General features: G+C 43.0%; 1 protein-coding gene across 1 annotated transcript in view; it reads left to right on the forward strand.

The window, feature by feature from the left end:
• Positions 1–20,993, forward strand: part of SPON1 (spondin 1) — a 599,663-nt gene that overhangs the window by 514,603 nt on the left and 64,067 nt on the right. Inside the window, exon 8 of the mRNA XM_068259659.1 lies at positions 16,862–17,063. Coding sequence (XP_068115760.1) covers positions 16,862–17,063 — 202 coding nt within the window. The remainder of the gene's footprint in view (positions 1–16,861; positions 17,064–20,993) is intronic.

Raw genomic sequence — 20,993 nt, forward strand, 5'->3', positions numbered from 1 at the left:
ATTAATTATCACAAATAAACTCAGAGGGCACTGGGCAGAGAATTGACAGCAACTCAGCAAGCAACAAAGTGAGTGACAGTCAACAGCAAGTACAAAAACAACATTTATAGAAACCTCCTCTGACGACCTGGACCCGACCTCCTCTCCTCCTGTCTCCTCCACAGCTTAGCTGTTAGCTAGGTGGCGTCTCCCTCTCCCAGCCAGCCAGGACTACGATCCCTCCGACTCCTCCAGCCAGCCAGCCAGCCCAGCAGAAGGCCCACTCTGACAGGCAGGTACACATGTTGCCTCAGCAGAAGAGTAAGGGCTGGTTCAGACGGACGCTTGCAGAGCGTTTACAGCCAGCGTTCAGGGCTTGGTGTTAAACGCTCCCATTCAAGTGAATGGGAGCGTTTGTACCAAGCTTTCAAGCGCGTTTACACAAACGCGGCGTTTGGGTCCCGATTTTCCCTGGCGTTCAAGGAGCCCCTGGAAGCTACATGTAGCTTCCAGGGGAGGTTAACCGTGACGGCTAATGTCCCCCTAGGGGAAGAAAAAACGCGACCGCATCCAAACGCACACGAACGCTGCTGAACGCGACGCCAGCAAACGCAACGCCTCCAAACGTCCGTCTGAACCAGCCCTAAGCTGAGCGGCAATGGCTCCAGGCGGGGGGTGGAGTCAAGACACAGCATGCTGACTGCAGTGCACGCAGCCACGCACCAGGGCACGCCACAACTGTCTCAGCCCCTGATTGGTTAATTTAATTAGAAGGAGAGGATGGAGGCATATGGGCCTGAGGAGCGCGTGCATCTTCTATCATCAGCCTCCGGCTGGCCCAAAGTAAGTCTGTTTGATACAGGAGGCGGGCGGGCTTAGTGGCTTTTGAAGTGAGTGGCCGCAGCAAACATCGCGCGAGGCTGCGCACGCATAGTTGCATCATGGACCTGCGGTCTGCACACCTGTCCTGCCCTGCCCACACACCGGCCCTAATTACTTAGGATTCGGGTGGCCCGGGGGGCAATTGCCCCCCGTCCCCCCGGGTCAGTCCGCACCTGCTTCTGTACAGTGTTAAAGAGGAGCTGTCAGCCATACAATCTCAGAAAAAAAAACCACACATATAAGTAGATAAATACTTGCTCTACTTACATAACATATGTATTACACTTTCCATGTTTTGATTTTAGTGATTTTTCTATAGTAAAAAAGAGTAAATCCTTCTTAGGATTCTCCATTTTAACTGTGTCTATCTTGAAGCCAATCCTGATGTCATTTCCTCCCTTACTCTCCTCTGCCTGATCGTGTATGCATTCCCTACCCTCCTCCCAATCATCAGGCACTCCCACCCAGCTCTGCAATAGAAACACAAAGATGGAGACACCGAGAGCCCAATATAGTTTAGTATGTACTGGTAAAATGGATATGTAAGGTAAGTATGCAGATATACTCACAAACAAGGGTTACCATCCAGGTAATCACTATATCAGCAGGTAGGGAGATTAGACCTGTCACCACTCAGGATTAAGAAGTCGCTCTCTGTTGATAGGAAATACGGGGCAACACCCCTCCACTAAGGGTGGACACAGGAGCTGTATGCTGACAGAGGCGCCAAAAGAATAACATTTACTAAAAATGTTAAAATGAGAGGAGGCAGATGTGGACTTACCTCCACCAAGCAGACACACAAAGAGACTGTTGTATATATTCAAAACAACAAGGGTTTATTTGTATACTCCAAAAAGTGCAAGTGCAATGTGTTTCACTGGCATCTCCTTCTTCATCAGGCAATAAAAAATGGAGCATGTACTCATACAGGTCTGGTGCAAAGCTCAGCGCCTTCTGAAATAGAGTGCATTGTCTCAGCATGAGAAATATTGGCCAATCAGAGAGGAACAGAGGTGTGGCGGGGAAAACAGGGGGGAAAGAAGCTTCAGCCAATCAGGCTGCATTAGTTCTGTCTGAGGGGAAAGTAAAGAAGCAAAAAAATACAACCCAGCATGCCCTGCAACTTCCTTTGTGCGGCAATGTACCAAATAAGAGTTAGGTAAACTGGGAAATGATCATTTATCAACAAGAAAAGTAATAGTGATTTTTAAATTTTGGATTGCCTGGTTAGCATGCTTATTACTTGTTTACCAGATAAAAAGAAAGAATTGATGTTTGATTTTATGCCCGAAAGTTACACTTTAATGTTCAACTATGAATATCATTGTTATTAGAAAGTGCCTTTTTCTATTTGGTTTGTTTGGACTTCAACGTCTGACTGATCTATGGTGTGGGCCTGAAATGTGAGCAGATAATTAGCAAGGCAACTCCTGGTTCCAGTGGCCATAGTCCTGCTGATTATTCAGTGACAACAGAAAGAGTAAAATTGCAATAACTAATTCTTGTTGTCATCCCACCACAGAAAATGTGGCAATATTGAGGGTTTTTTTTACAACAATTTCCATGGAAAATCATAGGAGATAAAATGTGCAAATGATACAACAATGTATCCATTTAAAGGACAACTGTAATGAGAGGGATATGGAGGCTGCCATATTTATTTCCTTTTAAGCTATGCTAGTTGCCTGACTATCCTGCTGATCATTTGCCTCTAATAATTTTAGCAATAGGCCCTGAACAAGCATGCAGCAGATCAAGTGTTTCTGACATTAGTTTCTGATCTGATAAGATTGGCTGCATGCTTGTTTCTGGTTTGATTTAGACACTACTGAAGCCAAATAGATCAGCAGGATGACAGGCATGGGCGTTGCTAGCCCTATTTTAGGGTGGCCCGTTCCCCTCAACGTGTCCTGGGGTGCCCCCAATCTATTTACAGGGGTGCCCCGCCGCTAGGATCTGGAGGGGTCGCAGCATGAGGGGAGAGCTTGGTGGCACGTTGGTGGGACGGTCCCCCCCTCCCTTACCTCGCGCTCTTCCCTCTGCGCTCCTCTCCAGCATTGAATAGTGGGTATGCAGGCGGCGGGGCAGTGGCAGATACACACCTACCTTGCGTTCCAGCATAGATGTTTCTCCCTCTAGTGTCTGACGCTACTTCCTGTTTATACAGGAAGTCACATCAGAAGCTAGAGAGAGGAACATCCGTGGAACGCAAGGAAGGTATAATATAATGAAGGTATATACGATTCCTCGCATGTGCGTCGCGACGTCGCACCTGTAATTTTTTTAAAATCCATGCGTCGCCATAGACTAACTTGACTTCCGGGCTGACGCAGATCGCCACAAGGCGACGCAGAAGCCGTGTGGTAACGTAGTTTTGGACCTGCGTCTGGGATGCGAAAACGTCACTTCCATTGCAGTATGAAAGTCCCCGTAGACTTTCATTGCACAGTGGTGGGGTGTGGTAAAAATACCGGACTGCCCTCGGTATGAAAGGGCCCTCAAGGTTCTTCAAGAGAATATTTCACCTGCCTGGCCATAATACAAAGTGACCTATCCTTCTTGTAACCATTGGGTTCTCTGCTGGATTGTCGTACAACATACATCTACACCTAAGAAAAGGAAAACAGTTAAAATAAACCTATTACAATGAAGAACTATTTAGGAATAAACATTGCAACCAACAGGGACACAGAGACTGCCCAGACCAGGACATGCATTTTTAATCTGTCACCTCCAGGCAGGTTTACGGTCTCAGCGGCCAACAAGTCAGCGATACGATTAGACTTGGAATTAACTGGATGGGCACATGAGAGTTTTGTGTATTTTGCAAAAGTAATTGTTTGCTAAGAGCGAATCCCATTTATTGGCTACCAGCGATCTCATCACTGGCGGGCAGAGTACAGCTTTATTGATCAGCTGCAAAGGATGAGGAGGAAGCGTTTGTGTTGACTGTAATTGGTACATGAATTTACTTCACGTTTTCCAATGTACTGTTTCCACTTAAAGTGAACCTCCAGACTAAAAATTGACTCAGCAGCACTGGAAAGGCCTGGTTTTTCTTTAACTGTTTCACAGCATCAGAACTTTTTTTTCTCTTATACAAGCCTCATTTTTAGCTGCACAGAAAAAAACTGCCCGGGCATTTTTCCCCTAATGCTGTGCAAAGCATGATGGGATTTCTGATGTTGTTGTTCTCTTTCTGCTGTTTTGGTGCATTTTTTTTTTACATTTTGAATTTGACATTTGAAGCCTAGCACATGCAGCTGGGAGGGGTGATCAGGACACAGGACAGTTAGAACTGTGTCTTCTGCTCCCTGTCACCTCCTTTCAACCAAAAAGATGGCTGCCCCCATGACAAAGATGGCAGCCCCCATGAATCACAAACACTTGCCTGTTCTTTTAAAATTGGGTGGGTAAGGGATTATATTACCTATCTATTCTAATTAACATAACTAATGTAACTTAATGACAGTATGTTTGTTTAGGCTGAAGTTCCCCTTTAAGTGCATTAATTTGTCCATGCAACCCTTGGAAAAAAAGAATTTTAAGTGGAGCTCCAGGAAAACGTTTGTCTGAAAGACTTCCTGCAGGCAAAAAAAAATGTTTTTCCTAGTGTTGTGCAGCCACTTAGTGCCTGAGCTAGTTAATATCTGTGTAGAAACACCTTAACTGGCTGATGATCACAAGGTCCATTTGCGGGCTACTTCCCCAGTCTTCCTACTTTAACCTCTTCAGGACCACAGTTTCCCCCCCCCCCCCTAAGACCAGGCCATTTTGTGTGAAATAGGCCACTGCAGCTTTAAGGCCAAGCTGCAGGGCCGCACAACACAGTACACAACTGACCCCCCCCCTTTTTCCCCCCACCAACAGAGCTCTCTGTTGGTGGGGTCTGATCACCCCCAGGTTTTTTTTTTTTTTTTTCCAATAAATATTTAATGTGTGTTTTTTAATGATTTTTTTTAATGTAAATTATCCCCCCATCTGCCTATCACAGCGATCGGCTGTAATAGGCTTCAGGCAATCACAGCGGATCACTTCTGAGTCCCCCAGGGGGACAGCCGTGTCACACGGCTGTCCCCAGTACAGCGCTGCTGCAGATCGCAGCGCTGTACCAGTATTTAGACTATGATTGCCGCTCGGAGACTGAAGGCGGAGCTCTGCTCTGACCCCCTAGCAGGAGATGCGTGCACACCCTGCGCGCGATCTCCTGCAAAACAGGGCCCCAGAACTTTACGCCGATCAGCGTTAGGCGGTCCTGGGGCTGCTGCCGCGGCCACGCCCATTGGCGTGGCACGGTCAGCAAGTAGTTAATTGCTGTAGGCTGCCATCTTGCCAGAGAGATTCAGTCTTTGCCTTCCCTCTGGCATTCTGTACAGTATGATGACGCAATCTACATTAAGTGGAGGCCGATAACATGCTAATAATTTTGAGTTAAAGCAAACTGTACTCAAATGTGGTGCACAGAAAATTGCTAGTAGAATTTCAAAGCAAACCAGAAGTGCAAAAAAAATGTATGATATAATGGCTAGTGATGGGCGAACAGTGTTCGCCACTGTTCGGGTTCGCCCGGATTTTGGCCTGTTCGGGTTCGGTTCGGCACCCCCCGAACACCTCATGGTGTTCGGGATGGTGCTCGACCACGCTGCCCGAACCCAAACAGGCCTTCTTTGTTCGGCCGAACACAGCCGTGTCCGGCCGAACATAGCCCCCTATAGGGTCCCAGCATAAAGGGAGAGCATGCCCCGAGCGTGGGGGGGGCGGTCGTAAATGCCCCCACCCCTCCCCGCTAAGCTCTCCCTTCTGCTGGACCCTATAAAATTAAATCTAAGTCCCCCGAAGGTACCTTGCAGGCTGGCAGGAGGAGGGCATCTGGTACTTCCGCCCTCTCTCTGATGCACTTCCTGTTTACTTTTGTAAGTCGCGTCAAGAGACAGCAGGAGTACCGCGATGACGCGTACGAGGGTACGTGTCATCATGTAGATGACGCGTACCCTTGTACGCGTCATCGCGGTACTTCTGCTCTCTCTTGACGTGACTTACAAATGTAAACAGGAAGTGCGTCAGAGAGAGGGCGGAAGTATCAGATGGTACTAGCGCCTATGCTCTCCGGCTGCCCGCTTCCTGCCCTCCTCCTGCCAGCCTGCAAGGTACCTTTGGGGGACTTAGATTTAATTTTATAGGGTCCAGCAGAAGGGAGAGCTTAGCGGGGAGGGGTGGGGGGCATTTCCGACCCCCCACCCGCGCTCGGGGCATGCTCTCCCTTTATGCTGGGACCCTATAGGGGCCCCAAAGGGACATGTTCGGGTTGGGTTCGGGGTTCGGCCCGAACATGCCGAATATCGGGGGCATGGTCGGCCGAACCCCCCCGAACTCGAACATCTGGATGTTCGCCCATCACTAATAATGGCCCATTCGCTAAAAAAAAAAGTCCCTGCCATGCAGAGTAGTGTGTAGCAGAAGAGTCTGTAGTTTGTTTCCTGCTTCCAGACACTGCTTTACAGCAGAACACTATCTGCTGCCATTCACCTGCTCCCAATCATGTTATCCTCATTGGATTCAAGGACCAAGGGGGTCCCATGCTATCATTTTTGCTGGGGGACCCTATTAAGTCTAGTTAAGCCCCTGCCTGCAGGTAAACATATCTAGCTCAGTTGAGTGATCCTAAAAATTCCAAAATTGATTGTGCACCGCAGACGCTGAAATTAGCCACTGGGCGTGGCTATAGCCACAATTAGATAGTCATGTGGGCTATGCAGTGCCAAAAGTAGTGAAGCACCTCTGGCACCCACAATAACCTGCTTCGGCTGTGGGTGCCTGCATTGTTGTTCAAGTAACATTTTCTGATCTGTAACTTACAGACAGTTACTGGCAACATTTAGGGCTGAGCCAAACTACAGAGCACTTTGCAATCTATCCATGCTGCATTTGCATTATAAAACAAAAACACTCCAATTGACTTGGATTTAATTATAGTAGAATTGCAGCAAAATCGTGATTTTCTGTGATTGCAATGAATTTGCCACGATTTTGCAAGTCAATGGGAGTCTGTATTTAAAAACAGAAATCCCAAAGAGCTCTGCAGTGTGGCTCAGCCCTTAACCTGATCTTTAATAGATTTTTGAGCAAGCATGAGAACTAAGACTTTATATTTTAGAAAAGAAAAATTTAAACAGCTCAGGGACTCACTAACTCTAAAAGACTGGGATAGCAAATTACAGGGCAAGGTAAAGTTAATTACAAACTTTCAAACAGATTCTTAATGAGTATTGTAGTATGTGCATCACTTATGGGAGCAAAAACTGTAGATATAAAAATGGCAAAGATGGATGTAAAGAAAAAAAAACGTCTTGGACATGACTGTGTGTAAATGTAATGCATTTAGGACCCTAAAGCAGGAGGGGATTGAATTTGCATTAAAGATATATAAGTAATTAAACTGGAACCTGGAAGCTTAAATAAAGGTCTCTAGTGACATTAAAGTCACATCACATTCAAAAAAGTTGTACAAATCTATAAATTGAAAAATAAAAAAGGCTCAGAATATGGGACTTCTAAAAGATAAACCCTATTATCAGCATGGCTTCACTAAAGACAGGTCTTGTCTGACCAACTTGCTTAACTTTTATAAAGTGGTCAATGTGAGCTGAATTGCAATCTTGGGAAAGCAATATATGTAGTATACTTGGGCTTTACAGAGACTTATGACACTGTTCCCCACAGACGCCTGGTGCAGAAGTTGAGGATACCGGGACTATGGAAAAATGTATTTAACGTGGATGGGGAACTGGTTGAGGAACAGAAAGCCAAGAGTGGTGGTAAACTAGAAAACTCTCAGCACTTTCCCATAAGCCAGCGCAGTTAAAACAGCACAGGAGGTTTGGGCACAGCCGCTGCCACTATAGGTCTAAATGGGAATTTTGACTATAGTGGCGCTCAGTGAGTAATTTGGGCACTGTCAAAAGACTGAGCTCAAATTACTTTTAAAACACTGTAATTTGGCCACCAGCAGTAGCTGGAACCCGAGTCCCATCATTCCCCACCATCCACAGTTACCTAGAGGGGGAACAGTAATTAGTCCCGCCAGGCTTGTGCAGGAGCAGGCTAAGCCGTATTATCGGCTGTATCCTGCGCCCAAGTCTCCCGGCGGCTATTTCATAGGTATGCCCCACAAGGGTCAGTACTGAGCCCAAATCTCTTCAAGTTATGTATGAAGGACCTACTGGATAGAATAGAAAATAATGTTGCCATTTTTGCAGAGGATGCAAAATGATGTAGAATTAAAAACACTCAGTAGGACAGTGACACACTACAGAAGGATCTTGACAGCATGGCAATACGGACAGGCATGTAGCAGATAAAACTAACTGTCAATAAAGGTAAGGTCATTCTACTTGGATGTACCAATGACAAAACAACATAGAACTTAATTGTATACAGTAGGAAAGACCTGACTTGGAAAAAAAATGAGAATGGTGGTTAGTAATCAGTCAAGCAATCGTATTCAGTCCTAAGCAGCAGCTGCAAAATAAAACAATATTCTGGGTTGAATTAAACGGGAGTTAAAAGACCAATTTGCTGGCATACTACTACCTGTATATATTACTCGTGAAGCAACATCTACAATATGGGATTCTATTTTGCACACCACACCACAGGAAGGACATTGAAGTTTTAGAACAGGTACAGAAACAGCAACTAAATTAATCAAAGGCATGTAAGGCCTCACTTGCCAAGATAGGTTGGACAACATGGTCTTACTTATTTTAGAAAAGTGACCCAATTACTATGTATAAAAACATCCAAGGACAACCTAAAATTTCAACAAATTAGCCATTTATTCCTAGGTCTCTACAAAGGACAAGAGGACACAATCTATGAATAGAGGAAAGTCAATTTTACTGCTTATACAGAAAAAAAGGTTCTTCTATGTTTCTATACATTCTATATTTTCATTTAAGGCCCATTTTATACTTGCATTGCCATTTCGTGTTGCATTACCCCTTTTTTACCGCAGGGTAACACAAAGGCAATGCAAGTGTATGGGCTCTTGCCCACTTACCATTGTGCGATGCATTGCATCAGATGCCTCTAAATTGCCTCTGAGCCAATGCAAAGTGTGCAGTGTGTTACCGTATGACTTTCTGTCCAGCAGGGAGTATGCCACTGAGCGGGGGTTGGCACTATGCATTTAACCAGCACTCCCACCAGGGTTATATGTTTGTCATTTTTTATGTTGCGGTGGGATGTGGCAGGAGTATCACATCCCCACCGCAACACAAAAAATAAGTGTAAAACCGGCCTAAAAGGTGTCAAAATGCTTGTCTTACTTTAAATGGCATAAGCACCTATAACTGGCAGGTGTGCTCCAGTCAGGGAGCCCAGATTAGATAACTATGCTGAGACATGAACTTGTACATCCTAAAGATCCCCCACCAGGCAAGTCAACCTACCATATGCAATACTGTATATGGAGGAGTACATTGGGGAGACCAAACAATTCCTGAAAAACACATGGCTTAATATAGGAATGCTAACTCTGCAGGTCCGGGCTCTGCTGTACATTCACCTTAAAGAGAACATACACTCTTAAAGATAGTGAGGCACATATTTTTTTAAAGAGAAGAAAATGTTTTCAAAACTGGTGTGAAAAAGGCTATATACATCAAACTAGAGCCACTATCCCTCAAGAGAAGTGGGAACCTACATTTACCATTGACATACTAGCTGCTCTTTACCCGTTATCTCTTCTTTACCCAGGAATGTTAAAGTGGTATGAAACTTTTGAATCATGAAGCATTTCTTGTTTGCTCTAAAAAAAATATTTACAGCATAAAATCCACTACCACAACAAAAAAAAAACAAATTGTAGTAGAACAGCATTCAAACAGTTATACACAGCATTTTGTTCTTCAGTGCAAAGCTCCTTGCTTTCTGGACACACCCGAAGAGGTGATAACATTATCTTATGTTTACAATCCTTTGTAGATAGATATTAATATGTAAATAAAGCAGCTATGCAATAAAATGCAATGGTAGCTTTCAGAGCTGATAAACTGTACTTTGAGAACTTGTAATTTTTAAACAGACAATATTACTTGTGCACAAAAGCAGATATGATAACTGCTTGGGTAATAAAAAGTAGGAAAACACATTTTTATTGAATGTTATGTCAGAGTTTTAACCCACTTTAAAAACAATGCATCTCTTTAGCCAGGTAACTTGAACTACCGAATTTTGCATAACAAGTCTGATTTACTAGGCTAAACTTTTAGTTGCCTTGAGCAAGTGAATTAACTGTCTATGTAAATATCTGGGTATCTCCTTCACCTGATTTGAGCTGAAGACAAAACATCTTCTGGAGCATAAAAAAAAGTGTCCTTCTGAAAGTACATTATTTTTCCTTTGACTATATCATGACCTGGAATAATGATACCTCATATAAGTCTTTTGAATCTGTGCCATGTTCCAAGACTTTGGACTTTGTAACAATAATTAGACCTTATTAACATCTATATGCGGACAAGTGATGAAAGATGCAGCTGTTGTGTTTGTGTAGTCTCCCCGAGTATGATACGTTCCTCAATAACCTACGCAAGTCGCGTCTATGGAGATAAGTAGGTTTTAGATTCATTGCACTCCACTGAGCTAATTGGTAATTTATTTCCTGGCCTTCATAAATATTTGTCCCCTGCTGAGTAATTAAGCCTTTGCCGCATGCCCCGAGATTTATTTATTCACTTTTTTTTTTTTTATCTTTTAAATAAAGTCTTCTATCTGGGAAAAATTGTATTTGAAGCTTGGATCCCAGTATTCAAATTTTTTAATGAATTGCAATTCCTTGCAATAAGTCATTGTGCCCAAAATTAATATCGGAATTATTTTAGTAGGACCTCCCATGCTAGATAATCATATTGGAGCTAATAACTCTATCCCTGTTATGAACTTGCCATTGCAAAATCTGTTAGAGATGTAACAACATTATTACCTCAGACAGCTGCAAAGAGAAAGGGAATAGGAGTGCAGCTAAGGCTAGACAGGTACTGGTGGTAGGGGATTCAATTATTAGGCGCACAGATAGGGTAATCTGTCAAAGAAACCGTGAATGCCGTACAGTCTGTTACCTTCCGGGTGCTCGGGTTCGGCATGTAGCGGAAAGAATTGACAGATTGTTGGGTGGGGCTGGGGAAGACCCAGCTGTCATGGTACACATTGGCACCAATGACAAAGTTAGTGAGAGATGGAAGGTCCTCAAAAATGATTTTCAGGTACTTGGAGATAAACTTAAAGCAAGGACCTCCAAGGTGGTGTTCTCTGAAATACTGCCAGTGCCACGTGCTACATCTGAGAGACAGAGGGAGCTTAGGGAGTTAAATAAGTGGCTGAGAAATTGGTGTAGGAAGGAATGGTTTGGGTTCCTGGAGATCTGGGCAGACTTTGCAGTCGGCTACAGGTTCTTCAGCAGGGATGGGCTGCACCTTAATGGGGAGGGTGCAGCTGCATTGGGGGAGAAGATGGCTAAACGGTTGGAGGAGATTTTAAACTAGGATCTGGGGGGAGGCGGGAGGATAAAGTCTCAATATGTAGATAAGGTAAAAAGATAGTGGGAGCCTAACATTATGGGGGGTGGAGAGGGGGGTGGGGACAGTGTAAAGATTAAGGAGGTTGGTAAAACTTCAAGTAGCCCATTTCATGTAAACAAAATTGGTAAATGTGGTGGTAAAAATATAAAGTGCATGGTAACCGATGCTCAGAGCCTTGCAAATAAAATAGACGAACTAGAGTTCATTCTGAATGACAAAGGCTATGACATTGTGGGAATAACCGAGACATGGATGGATGAAAGCCATGATTGGATAGCTAATTTAAAAGGATACAATGTGTTTAGGAGGGATAGAACAGGGAAAAAAGGTGGAGGGGTTTGTCTCTTTGTTAAGAGTTCTTTTACAGCTGTCCTCAACGATGAGATGGAAGAAGATTGCGAAGATGTGGAGTCCGTTTGGGTAAATATTCATGGTGGAAATAAAAGTTGCCAATTGCTTATTGGGGTATGCTACAGACCACCTCATACTAATGAAGCTGCAGAACTGTGATTACTACAGCAGATTGAAAAAGCTGCAAGTAAAAATGAGGTCATAATTATGGGAGACTTCAACTTTCCAGACATTGACTGGGGTATTGAGGCTACCCATTCTGATAAAAGCAGCAGATTTCTGGCAGCACTACAGGACAATTTCTTGACTCAAATGGTAACGGAACCAACTAGGGGGAATGCGTTACTGGATTTGATCATTTCTAATAGACCAGATAATGTATCAAATGTGCAGGTTCAAGAACATTTGGGAAATAGTGATCACAACATGATAACGTTTGATCTGGTGACTGATAGGCCACGGGGCAGCGGGACCACTAAAACTATGAATTTTAGAAAAGCAAAGTTCAATCAAATTAGGCAGGCACTAAGTTTGGTGAACTGGGATAATGTACTACAAGGTGAGGACACTGAAGGGAAATGGCAAGCTTTTAAACTTATTCTCAATCAATATTGTAGGATGTATATCCCATATGGAAACAAAATGTCTAGGAATAAAAAAAGGCCTCTATGGATGAATAGAAAGGTTAGGGATAAAATGAAGAGGAAAAGGAATGCCTATAAGGTCCTAAAACAGGAGGGGACCGAGGCTGCACTAAGCAATAAAAATTGTAAAAAAAGAAATTAGGCTGGCAAAGATCGAAGCTGAAAATCAAATCGCTAGGGATATCAAATCTAACCCAACAAAGTTTTACAAGTACATCAACTCTAAAAAAAGAAAGGTTGACTGTATAGGACTCCTAAAGGATGAGGGTGGAAACTCAATGGTGGATGACCAAGGTAAGGCAGAGTTATTAAATGCTTTCTTTGCTTCTGTCTTCACAAAGGAAACAGCACTGTTGCAAATTACAGAGGCAGAAGAGTCTCAATCTTCTAACTGTAATATTAAATACTTAACGCAGGAAGAAGTGAAGGCAAGATTATATAAATTAAAAACAGACAAGGCACCTGGCCCGGATGGCATGCATCCTCGGGTCCTAAGGGAATTAAGTTCAGTTATAGCTAAACCCCTTTATCTTATCTTTTGTGACTCTCTTGCAACTGGCAGAGTCCCAGTGGATTGGCGTACAACCTACGTTTTCCCATTATTTAAGAAGGGCAAAAAATCAGATCCAGGAAATTATAGACCTGTAAGCTTAACATCAGTTGTATGCAAACTATTTGAGGGGTTACTAAGAGATACTATACATGACTTCATAGTAGAAAATAATCTTATTTCTCAGCATCAACATGGGTTTACTAAAGACAGGTCCTGTTTGACTAACATGCTCAGCTTTTATGAGGTAGTGAATGCTAATATGGATATTGGGAATGCTGTAGATGTGATATACTTGGACTTGGGAGACTTGGGAGACTGTTAGCAGTGGGGTCCCACAGGGGTCTGTACTGGGTCCAGTGCTCTTCAATTTATTTATTAATGACCTAGTAGATGCAGTAGTGAGCAATGTTGCTATTTTTGCAGATGATACAAAATTGTGCAGAATCATCAACTCTCAGGAAGATAGTGTCATATTGCAACAGGATCTGGATAGGATGGCTATATGGGCACATACATGGCAGATGAAATTCAACGTTGACAAATGTAAAGTCATGCATTTTGGTCGTACCAATGGTCTAGCACCATACAAAATAAATAGGATACAGTTGGGGACATCAAACTTGGAGAAGGACTTAGGAGTACTCATCGACAACAAGTTAAATAATCTTACTCAATGCCAAGCTGCTGCAGCTAAAGCGAACAAAATTTTGGGATGCATTAAAAGGGAAATAAAAACTCGAGATGCTAGCATAATATTGCCCCTGTTCAACTCTCTAGTAAGGCCACATCTAGAATATGGAATTCAGTTCTGGGCACCAAATTACAAAAAAGATATTGCAGTTTTAGAGCAGGTGCAGAGACGAGCTACAAAATTGATACGTGGGATGGAAGGTCTCGCTTACCAAGAAAGGTTAGATAAACTGGGTTTATTTAGTCTAAAGAAAAGACGCCTTAGAGGAGATCTAATTAATATGTATAAATACATCAGAGGGCAATATAATAGCTTGGCGGATGAGCTTTTTGTCCCTAGGCCTTCTCAAAGGACTAGAGGACATGATTTGCGCATGGAGGAAAAATGTTTTAGCCATTTATTTAGGAAAGGGTTCTTTACAGTAAGAGTGATTAAGATGTGGAATGCATTGCCACAGGAAGTCCTTATGGCAAACTCTATACCTGCATTTAAAGGGGGCTTAGATGCTTTCCTTGTGTTGAAAGACATCCATGGCTACGATTACTAGGTTATGCCTAATGATGTTGATCCAGGGATTTTATCTGATTGCCATCTGGAGTCGGGAAGGAATTTTTCCCTTTTGGGGCTAATTGGACCATGCCTTGTGGGGGTTTTTTCGCCTTCCTCTGGATCAACAAGGATATGTGAGGGAGCAGGCTGGAGTTGTACTTTGTACTGGTTGAACTCGATGGACGTATGTCTTTTTTCAACTAAAATAACGATGTAACTATGTAACTATGCAATGTAGTAAAACAACCACGAGATGTAACTGTGTGTAAAATGTTGATCTTAATGGGATTGTTATTTCCTGAACTCTCACTCTGTGATCCTCCCTGTTCTAAGTAAGCTGCATTTCCTATATCTGCATGTTTTTCCTTAAGTAAAGAGTTCTAACATGTTATAGTAGGTCCCTATCTGCATGTACAGACCACTCTGCTCCATCAAAACCAAGCAAGGGGGATGTCCTAAAACATTTTATAGAATAAGACCCTTTGGCTATCATTCATAAAAGTGCTGTAGGTAAAGTAAATCCGTGCGGGGAAACACCGATGTCGGTATCTCTGGGTGGTCATTCATAAAAATGTTGCCTGTTGCGATAGGAGTGCGGAGAGATCTCGCTGTAGGCTGGCGTTAGGCTGTCGGTAGGCATGCGGAAACAGGAGAAGCTGGACGAGTCCCTCCATGCGGTGTTCTCTCTGCTGCTGCTTGGGAGGTCTGTCCCATTCACTTACATGTACTCCGCATGCCTATCGCTACATCCAGGGGAGCGGAAATCCCAGTCCGCATACCGCTTGCGTAAAGTTTTATGAATTTACATTTTGTTACATTTCCGCATGGAATCACCACACTATGCGGTAATTTATCGCTCTGCTCGGAAAAGTTAGCTTCGCATGCGGAAACAGCCTTTATGAATACACATTTTGCTCAGTGGTCGGTAAAGTCGGCTGTGTTTAGCATTTCCGCATGCGGGAACACTTTATGAATGATAGCCTTTGTGTATACTGCTCTAAAATGTTGTGTTGAAGGATCTCAACTAAGAAACCACCTGATGTGAGAGGTGTATGGTAGTTGCTATATGTATTTCCTTTTAAAGGAACCCTGAGCAGTAGGTAAGATCAAAAGTTAACTTACCTGGGGCTTCCTCCAACCCAACGTAGGCTGCGAGGTCCTCCGGCATCCTCCTTGTTCCTCTCCGGGTCCCGCTGGCGGCTCCATTACCGGTGACACCCGGGCTGGGTGTCGGGCCGACACTTTCTGGTTCTGGACGCTCCATGTTATCACGGCGGCCAGCGTGAACAGTCCTGCACATGTGCGGTTTTCTAACTCTGAACCATGCATGTGCAGGACTGTCACACCGGCCACCGTGATGATGAGTAGTGGTGGGCGTGATGACGCAGAGCATCCAGATCCTAGAAGTGTCGGCCCAGGTGTCGCCGGTAACGGAGTCATCAGCGGGACCCAGAGATGAGCCAGCACACCGGGGGACCTCGTGGCTTACGGTGGGCTGGAGGAAGCCCCTGGTAAGTGAAATTTGAGATTTTACCTACTGTTCAGGGTCTCTTTAAACAATACCAGTTGCATGAGGTCCTGTTGCTCTTTCATGTATCCATAGTATCTGAATCACCCACCTGAAACAAGCATGTGGCAAATCCAGACAGACTTCAGTCAGATCACCTGATCTGCATGCTTGTTCAGGGTCTGTGGCTAAAACTATTAGAGGCAGTGGATGAGCAGGATAGCCAGACAATGTGCATTGTTTAAAAGGAATTAAATATGGCAACCTCTTATTACAGGTATTCTTTACAGAGGTCAAAAGCGAGAGGACTGATCCATTTTCTGTTCAAGATGACAGTTTATTCTGTTTAAATTTTTCTCATGGAGAATTAATGGAAAAACAAGTGATCCCTATGTTCAAGTGACTAATGAGAAATTGGGATCTCTGCTAAAATCTTAAGTCAAAAACAACTAAAACAATAACTTAAGCTAATCACCTCTTCATTTTTCTAATGATCAGATTGTTGGCCTCTTTTATTAAGTAGCGTCTACGTTTCTGAAGGACTTATTAGGAACATGTCTCACTTTGCTTCCTGTTTCCGGAAGACATGGCAATTAGGATATGAAAAGATATTCAGCGGAAGAAATCACCTGGCTGTATTGATGAAATTATTCTCTATACATTATCCTCAAGGGGAAAAAATATGTGCACTTACTTGAATTCTACTAGTAGAGTTTTGCATTTTTTGCAAGCATAGGCTCTACTGCATAATGCAGACATGTGAAACTCCAGCCCTTCAGGGTCTTTACACATTTTTGGCACAGCTCATATTAATTGATGAGACTAAATCAGGAAAGGTGTGGTTCATCAAATAGAACACATTTCTCCATTTCTCATTCCTTTTACTGGCATGGTGATAATTTGCATAATTCTGCATCAACTGGAAATTATTTGCATCTCATTGACCATCCTTACGTACTATTAGGCCATGTGCAAAATGTACCTCTCTAAAAATTCATTGAATGCCTATTACTTAATAAGGGCATTCTTTGTTAATATCTGTGATATTTTTTCCATTTTTTTATACCTAGATGACATAAAATGGTCTAAGTCCTTATTTTGGTTTTCCTTTGTTTTGAACAGGAGAGCTGCTCCTTCTGCTGAGTTCTCAGTGGACAGGGCTCGTCACCTGATGTCTTTTCTGACCATGTTGGGTCCAAGCCCAGATTGGAATGTTGGACTGTCTGCAGAGGATCTCTGTACCAAGGAATGTGGATGGGTGCAGAGAGTGATACAGGATCTTATCCCATGGGATGCCGGCACTGACAGTGGGGTCTCCTATGAGGTATGTCCATATAAATGAATGAAGATGGCTGTTTATACTGCTCAGTGACATGTTTTTACCTGTTTTTACAGAAATTCTATACTGTATCAATGTTCTCCTAACTGCAGTCATACAATCTCAGCACTGCTGTCCTCCATTGTCACTAATGGGATCCTAGTGAACACCAGCTGGTCCCCACATCTGGCTGGTCTTTCTGGTACAGATGTCTTGCTGCACCCCATTCCACCCATCATGTATTCCTTACAGTGTTGGCACAAGAACAAACAATGGTACAAGGGGTGGTGGGATGGGCCCGATAGTCTGGCCTGTACACAGATCTGACTTCAGTAACCCTGTGGGACTCAGTAGAGAGCCCTAAGTGACAGCAAGCTACACTGCTGGTACTATGATTCCAGAGTATATGGTTTTAAATAACTTGTTTGTAAAATATGTCACAAGCTGTTTCTTGCACATCAAATTAGCAGGAATGCTCTGCCAAGGCTAATGTTTGGCACCAGGGCTATGAGGTGGTACAGGTACTACTCCAGCACTTGGCTGCAGGGGGGGAGGGGGGGGGTAAAGAATTCCCCTGTGCTCAGGGGAGCCCAGAGAGACTTTGGGATCTATAACATTTATGCATTCTGATGCATGCTCAGCCTTCTTATACTAGAAGTGAACAATTAGAGGTGCACAGAGCCTCTGTTTGGCCACTGTTCTTATGAATAAGGGTTAGTCTCACCTTTTTTCCTACATGCTGTATTTTTGAAATGTTTAAAATGTCTAAGTGGCTGGATAGTGTACTGGTTATTGGTAAAAGGCTCGACCTCAGACACAGGAGACCAGGGTGCCAATCTTGGCTCTTCCTGTTTAGGAAGTGGCTGCAGCTCTGGCGCTTTGAGACAGGAGAAAAGCGCAATATAAATGTTCAGTGTCTCGTCTTCTCTTGTCAAAGCTGGCCAGTTGCCAACTATTTCTTTTAGCTCAACTGACAAAAAAAATAACTGGTTAAGTTGAAAAGAAAAACAATAATAGTATGAAAATGTCATACACATGCTTGTGGCTATCCTTGACAATGTAAGCTGCCATACAAAAAAATAAACCTTCAATTTGATCCTATTGTATGCTTTGCACGTCATCCCCATTATAGCCATCACCCCGCTTGTAACCGGGAACAGATCTAGGTCATCTCCAGCAAATACCTCCGAATTTGCTGTAAATGTATTTGGTTAAACTGAAGTGTCTCCTAGATGGGAGGCTGAAGTAGAATACAGATTCATTAGCGTGTCAGTGGTCATGCAGTGTTAAGGCGTATTCCAGTAATGCTTAGCTGATGATTACAGCTACATTAGCATTTAGAGCGTTGTATGGAAGGGGAATTATTTAACAGTGTCCAACGGTGTATTTCCTGTGATTCTGTGTCAAGTGCTTTGTTTCTAAAGGATATGTTAGAAAAGGTCAGCAGGCAGCTCTCGTACAATAAAGCGATGACCTTTTTTAATTTTTTTTTTCAGAAATGCATACAGTAAGAGCTCAGCTTAAAGTTATCCTGCATGAGAGAGATACAGAGGCTGTCACTGTACAGCAGCCTGGCTTGAAAGTTTATCTCCAGTGGGGTAACTGCAGAGCGAAGGCCTCAGTATAGATTTTACACCAAGTGCTGTATGTATAATAATGTCATAATATAGACAATCAAAAAGATCTTTTCTGGGGACAGCCACTGTGTGAGAAAGGTGTGAGCAGGGGGGTAGAGCAGATAATGATTATCACTAGTCAAAGCACATCATCATGATCATTATCACTGCAGCACCAATAAGGAACGAATGCAGTGACATAGAGGAAGACCCTAAGTGGAGGTACATATTGTGGCGGCACTGCTTACGTTTGGGCGCCAGGTGGTGCCGATAGTAGTAAGTAATATATTTTATTTTAGTTTACTGATATCTCACTAATCACTACCCAGATCCCATTCTCATTTGAGTGCTTCCTTCTAAGTGCCTAAACCTAACCCTCCACCTATTGCCTAACCCCCCCCATAAGGGCCTAAACTTATCCCCCCCCCACACACACACACACACCTAACCCTCATCAACCCTCTAAATGCCTATGCGTGCCCTCCCCCCCCCCCCCTCACCAATGTCTAACCCTAACCACCACCTCTAAGTGCCTAAACCAGACCACATTAACCTGGCTCCCCAAACGACCGCTAGTTGTAGTGGATCGGCTACAACCGTAAATTTCTATGTAGTGACCAATTGCCTACCTGCATTTGGTGCCCAACTCACTGGTTTGGCACACTATTCCCGATAATTAGTACAGGCGTATAAGATGCCTGCCAATCCGCATGCCAAAATAACCTGGTCCACTGTGTGTACCCCTCAAGTCCAGGGTCCTAGTGCAGTTGAGCCCTCTACATGCTCCATTGACAGTACTTGTGGCCAGGATGAAATCTAGTAGGCTGTCTATATTATCATTTTGTAATTAATCCTTGCAATTATCCATAAACTACTGTACAAATAATGGGTGGGAATATATACTAAATTATGATGTTTAAAGATTTATGCATTGTACATACACCCTTTTTGTAAGATGTATTTTATTATTACCTAGTTTGCGAAACTAACTTCCTGTGTGAATGTCATATATGGCTTAACAATCTACAAATCCCCTCATCCATGCTATCATCATCCACAGCGGGAAATCAAGGCGGAGCAGCAAGGAAATATTAGCCACAGTCGTGTCCCACTCTTTGCAACCCCATGGAGCACAGCACGCCAGGTCCCTCTATCTTTTACTGCCTTTCAAAGCTTCTCCAAGCTCATATTTGTTGCATCCATGATACTATCTAGCCATCTCATTCTCTGCTGTCACCTCCTCCTTTTTCCCTTGATATTTCTCAGCATCGGCATCTTCTTCAATGAGTCCCCCCTTCTCATTGTGTGTCCAAAGTATTTTAGCTTAATCTCTAGCATTGTTTCTTCAGTTTATTTAAGGATTGACTGATGGGATATTCTTGCAGTCGAAGGGACTCTCAAAGGTCATCTCCGGCACCACATTTCTTCGGTGCTCAGCTTTTCTTATGGTCCAACTCTCACATTATACATAGCTTTGACTATACGAACCTTTGTTGACAAAGTGACATCTTTGCTTTTTATTGCACTGTCCAAATTTGGCATCACTTTCCTTCCAAGAAATAAACATCTTTTGATTTCATTGCTGCATCCTCTATCTGCAGTGATCATTTAGCCCAAGAACACAAAAGCCTCAATTCACTAAGCTTTATCAAACACTTTATCAAACGATTGATAAATTACCTCATGAGTAAAATGTAATTTTGAATTCACTAAGGTGTTATATATGTATTGAACATTTTATCGATAAAACATTTGATAAATATATAACACCTTAGTGAATTCAAAATTAGATTTTACTCATGAGGTAAATTATCAAACGTTTGATAAAGTGTTTGATAAAGCTTAGCGAATTTAGGCCACAGTCTGATACTGCTTCCATTTCTTCAACCTCTATTTGCTATGAGGGAATGGGTTTTGATGCCATGATCTTAGTTTATTGGGTTTTTTTTTTTTTTTTTTTTTTATATTGAGCCTTAGTCCAACTTTTTTGCACTCTCCTCTTTCACCCCCATCAAGAGGTTTCTTAATTCTTATCCACTTTATGCCATCAGAGTTGTATCATCTGCATATCTGAGGTTGTTGATATTTTTTACAGAAATCTTAATTCCAGCTTTTGCTTCATCCAATCCAGTATTTTGGATGATATACTCTGCATATAGTTTCAATAAATCGGGTGAAAATATATAGCCTTGTTGTACGCCTTTTCCAATATTGAACCAGTTGTTTCATTTTCAGCTCTCACAATTGCTTTTTGACCCGCGTACAAGTTCCTCGGGATACATGTTAGATATGCCCATCTCTTTAAGAACTTGCCATAATT

The sequence above is a fragment of the Hyperolius riggenbachi genome, chromosome 11 (assembly GCF_040937935.1).
Source record: "Hyperolius riggenbachi isolate aHypRig1 chromosome 11, aHypRig1.pri, whole genome shotgun sequence".
In the NCBI taxonomy this organism is placed as follows: domain Eukaryota; kingdom Metazoa; phylum Chordata; class Amphibia; order Anura; family Hyperoliidae; genus Hyperolius; species Hyperolius riggenbachi.